Source organism: Magnolia sinica, chromosome 2, assembly GCF_029962835.1.
Source record: "Magnolia sinica isolate HGM2019 chromosome 2, MsV1, whole genome shotgun sequence".
In the NCBI taxonomy this organism is placed as follows: Eukaryota; Viridiplantae; Streptophyta; class Magnoliopsida; order Magnoliales; family Magnoliaceae; genus Magnolia; species Magnolia sinica.
The window spans coordinates 30,721,367-30,725,609 of NC_080574.1; the positions used below are offsets into that span (position 1 = coordinate 30,721,367).

Sequence of the window (4,243 nt, forward strand, 5' to 3'; positions counted from 1 at the left end):
AGGTATTTTTGAATTAAAGTTGATTCACACTCAATTGCCAATCCAGGGGTTTTCAATCCTAGGGTTCCGAATCTAGGGGTTCCAAATCCACGCTCCTAAAGAGGCCCTAAGTCACAAACTGCACTGATTTTGTTTTTAAATCGGACGATTGGTAAGCATGTAATAGATGGTTTGAAGAAGAAATGGTGAACTGTCCAAATTCAAGCAATTAATGTCCACTAATCAGGCGTTGATATCTTTCAATCAATCAAATTTTGAGACGATAACCTATCTAGAGAGGGTCCCGCACTTTGGACGGTTTTATACTTTATTTGAGTTTATGCATGCAGTGGGTACGATATCCGGCGCATCGGCATAACTCCCTCTAAAACCTGTTCTTCGCTAAGCCCACACGTGTGTACTAGCACACGCCATCAGGTGGGCATATCAAATATCCAAGCCATCCATCAGGTGGACCTAACCGTGTAGGTGATAGTATTCAAAGATGAAGGTGGTCTATTCTGTAGGTGTGCCATGATATTAGAAATGAGTCGACGGGTTAGAAAACTTCTGCTGATTTTTCACAACCGTGCATATGTTCAATTAATTGTGGCCCGCATGACTAGTTTTCCGAACTGATTCTTGGGATTAGAAATCTAAATAGTGGTATCCTTCCGATGGATGGCTTGGATATTACACAAGTTCACCACTCTGACAAAATGTGGTGGCGTGTGCATAGTCAACTTGCACACGCGTGTGTGCTTAAGAAGCCTCCTAAACCCCTAGCAAAAGCCCTGCGGAAAGGAGGGAAAACCTCTCCAGACTCCAAAACCCCTCCGAGAAAACAAAATGACATTTCTACCCTTATCTTCTCGCCATCGCCTTCTCCTCCATTTCCGCCTTTTCTCCACCACTCTCTCTCCTTCATCTCCTCCAATCTCTCTCTCATCTGCAAAATCCAAGCTCCGATCCGTACACGATCCTGATGAAGCCCTCTCCATCTTCTCCTCCATCTCAAACCCCACCAGAATCTCCTCCTGCTACGCCCTCGACCTCACCGTCAAACGCCTTTCCAGGGCCCGACGCTTCTCCGACGTCCAATCCCTCATCGAATCCCAAAAGGCTCATCCAAACCCCCATATCCCGGAGGAACCCTTCATCTCCACCCTCATCCTCTCCTACGGCCGTGCCGGCATGCTTGACCACGCGATCCGGACCTTCGATCAGATGGACGCCCCGCGGTCCGCTGTCTCGTTCAACGCCCTCCTCTCCGCCTGCGCCGCCTCGAAGAACTCCAGCCAGATACCCAAGCTCTTCTCCGAGGTCCCTCAGAAGTACGGAATTGTGCCCGACAAGGTCTCGTACGGGATCTTGATCAGATCTCTCTGCGAATTGGGGTCACCTGCATCCGCGGTCTCAGTTCTGAAGGAGATGGAAGAGAAGAAGATAGAGATCACAACAGTCACGTACACTACGGTTCTGAGCGGATTTTATAAAGAGGGTAAGGTCGAAGAAGCTGAGAGAGTCTGGAACGAAATGCGCGACAGAGGATGCCCGTTGGATGCAGCTGTATATAATGTCAAGATCATGTGGGCCGCTGATCATGGGAAACCTGAGGAAGTGGTGAAATTGATGGATGAGATGGTCTTGTCGGGGCTGAAACCTGATACAATAAGCTACAATTACCTTATGATTTGTCACTGTAAAAACGGTGGGATTGAAGATGCTAAGAAGGTTTACCAGGGTCTGAAGGTGAATAAGTGCTTGCCAAATGTCACGACATTTAAGACGATGGTGCATTATCTCTGTGAGAGTGGGGATTTCGATGAGGCATTGAAGGTTTGTAAGGCAAGCATATGGAGGAAGAAGATCCCAGATTTTGGCACGGTGAAGCGTTTGGTGGAGGGGTTAGTGAAGAATTCGAAATTGAAGAAGGCGAAGGAGCTGATTGGAGAGGTGAAGAAGAGCTTTCCAGACGGTTCTTTGAATGCATGGAAGAAAGTTGAGATTGAATTTGGTTTAAATGGTGAGGAGATGGAATCTGCTCAAACTTCTGCTTAGCAATGGAACGGTCATAGCAGTGCAACGGTTGTTTGGGAACATGATCAGATGGGATTCAAATCAGGCCTGTATTGTGGGATTAGATTTGTGACCGGAGCTGGAATTTGATGCTACAAGTGATACCATCTCTGTTACAAAGAGGTACGGAATCTCTCTCTTTTCTTTTTCTTGTGTGGCATCTTCGTTCATCTTTTCTTTGGACTTGATAGTCAATCATACTGATGTGATTTGATGAAAACAATTCATTCCTTTCGGTTGATGTTTAATACAGCCATGCATGATAATTTCATGGTACAATAGTCCATTAGATAGAACTAAATTCTCTTTCATTCATCAACATGCTTTCCACTCATCAAGAAGAAATGTGTGTGGTTGGAATTGGGGGTATTCGGATCACGTGGAAGGGAATCCCAATCTCCACTTGAAGTGCAAATTTTTTTTTTTTAATTATTTATTATTTATTTATTTATTTATTTATTATTATTATTTTTTTTAAATTTAAAATATTGGAATGCCCTATGGGTATCTCATTGTCCCAACAAATGGAAATCACAAAGTAAAAAAAGAAAACAAAAAACTAGGAATTTTGGATTTCCTCTGGGTGGCACATGATGTTTAGGGCCATTTAACCAAAATGATGTGCCATTTAGGATCATTTAACAAAAATGATTTTTAAATTGATGGCCATATCACTTTGACAAGCAGAACGGATGAGGCCGTTACAGCCCCCGTAATGGCCCATTATGCCTCTTGTAAAGGCCGTAGAGGCCCCGTAATGGACCGTTATAGGGCCAATACAAGTTTTTCAGATTTTTTCCAATAAAAAAGGAGACCGTAACGGTCGTTACGGCCCCCGTAATGGCTGTTACTCCCCTATCGTAAATGTAACGATGGTGGCCGTTATGGCCACCGTTACCATTACGGTGTACCTTGGGTACATGATGGTTAGGATCATTTAACCAAAATGATGTAAAATGATGTGCCATTTAGGATCATTTAATCAAAACGATTTTTAAATCACTATTTAAATTGATGGTCATGTCACCTCGACAATCAGAATGGACGAGGAATTAGCGCTCTTCAAGGAAGGTCGGATCACACCTCATGTAGCATGTGGTTGGAATGCAATCTCAACAATTGATGTGAAGTGTACTTTATTTTGAAGCTTCACATGGAGCATAACTGGGAGATGAGTTCTTTCCAACTAGGGAATTCTGATGCAGGCAATATCCAAGCCAATTTTTTTTTCACCATTGTCACCTTGCACTCCATGCTCAATGGCTTTGATTTGCATGTGATCATGAGCTGGAAATCATCTCTGACCCGAATAGACAGAAGGGCCACCAATTGCAGGTCCCAGGAGCCCCGCTTCAAATCAAGATCTTCCCCAATGATCAGCACAATCAAGAGGTCACAGTGGGACATGTGCACATTTACGTGTGGACCACCTAGGTTGCACATTTATGTCTGGATGTCTAGGTCCCACTGACTTAGATGAATGTTGAAGAAACATCGAGGTGGAGCCCATATATAATATGTGAAGGCCCATGGATGGTGAATGTCTAATTTCTTTTCCATTCAACAGGCATTTTTATAGATTTAAATTGTCCAAGTTCAGAGATTTGATTTGGTTACTTGATCGATGCTAGAGTTTTGATTAAAGGTTTGATTGGATTAGAAGACTGGATTTCTTTTTCTTTTCTTTTTATTTATTTATTATTATTATTATTATTATTTTTTTTTTATAAATTTCTTGGAAGCCAAGTAGAACAATATAAATAGGTATTCTTTAGACTTAACTGAAGATGGTTTTTTATTGATGTGTCCTTTAAGCTTGAGTTAACTTTGTTAATCGGGCATGATGCCAATGGAATACGATTTGTTCCTTGTTTAGTTGCTGACCTTGTGTGTTTGTGATTGCATCTGAATCCTCCTTGAGTTGCTCGTGGTTCTTATATAATTGGTGTTTTTGTCAATCCAGCATTAAGCTACTCAGCGGATCCCGAATCTTATTTTTCCCCTCATGATTCTGATCAACGCTTTGGACGACACTCCGCACAGCACAGCAGACTGTTCTCTATGAATGGGCCTATGTCATGGATTGAGTGAACAAAATATCCAAAATATTGCTGCCAATTAAGAAGTACGATGTTGCACCACCACCACCACCACCACCACCACCATCTAAGTCTCATCCCAACTA

The 4,243-nt window shown here is 42.7% G+C and overlaps 1 protein-coding gene across 4 annotated transcripts; it reads left to right on the forward strand.

The window, feature by feature from the left end:
• The first annotated feature begins 655 nt into the window (after positions 1-655).
• On the forward strand, positions 656-3,730 carry LOC131236871 (small ribosomal subunit protein mL103 (rPPR7)-like). 4 transcript variants are annotated; one of them, XM_058234378.1, is made up of 2 exons: positions 656-2,181; positions 3,376-3,730. In XM_058234378.1, the coding sequence occupies exon 1, from the start codon at positions 829-831 to the stop codon at positions 2,038-2,040; it is 1,212 nt and encodes a 403-aa protein (XP_058090361.1). In that variant the 5' UTR covers positions 656-828; the 3' UTR covers positions 2,041-2,181; positions 3,376-3,730. The 4 variants fall into 4 exon arrangements, with proteins under 4 accessions (XP_058090361.1, XP_058090363.1, XP_058090362.1 ...); XM_058234380.1 differs by having other exon boundaries at positions 3,379-3,730; XM_058234379.1 differs by having other exon boundaries at positions 3,394-3,730.
• Positions 3,731-4,243: the final 513 nt, after the last annotated feature.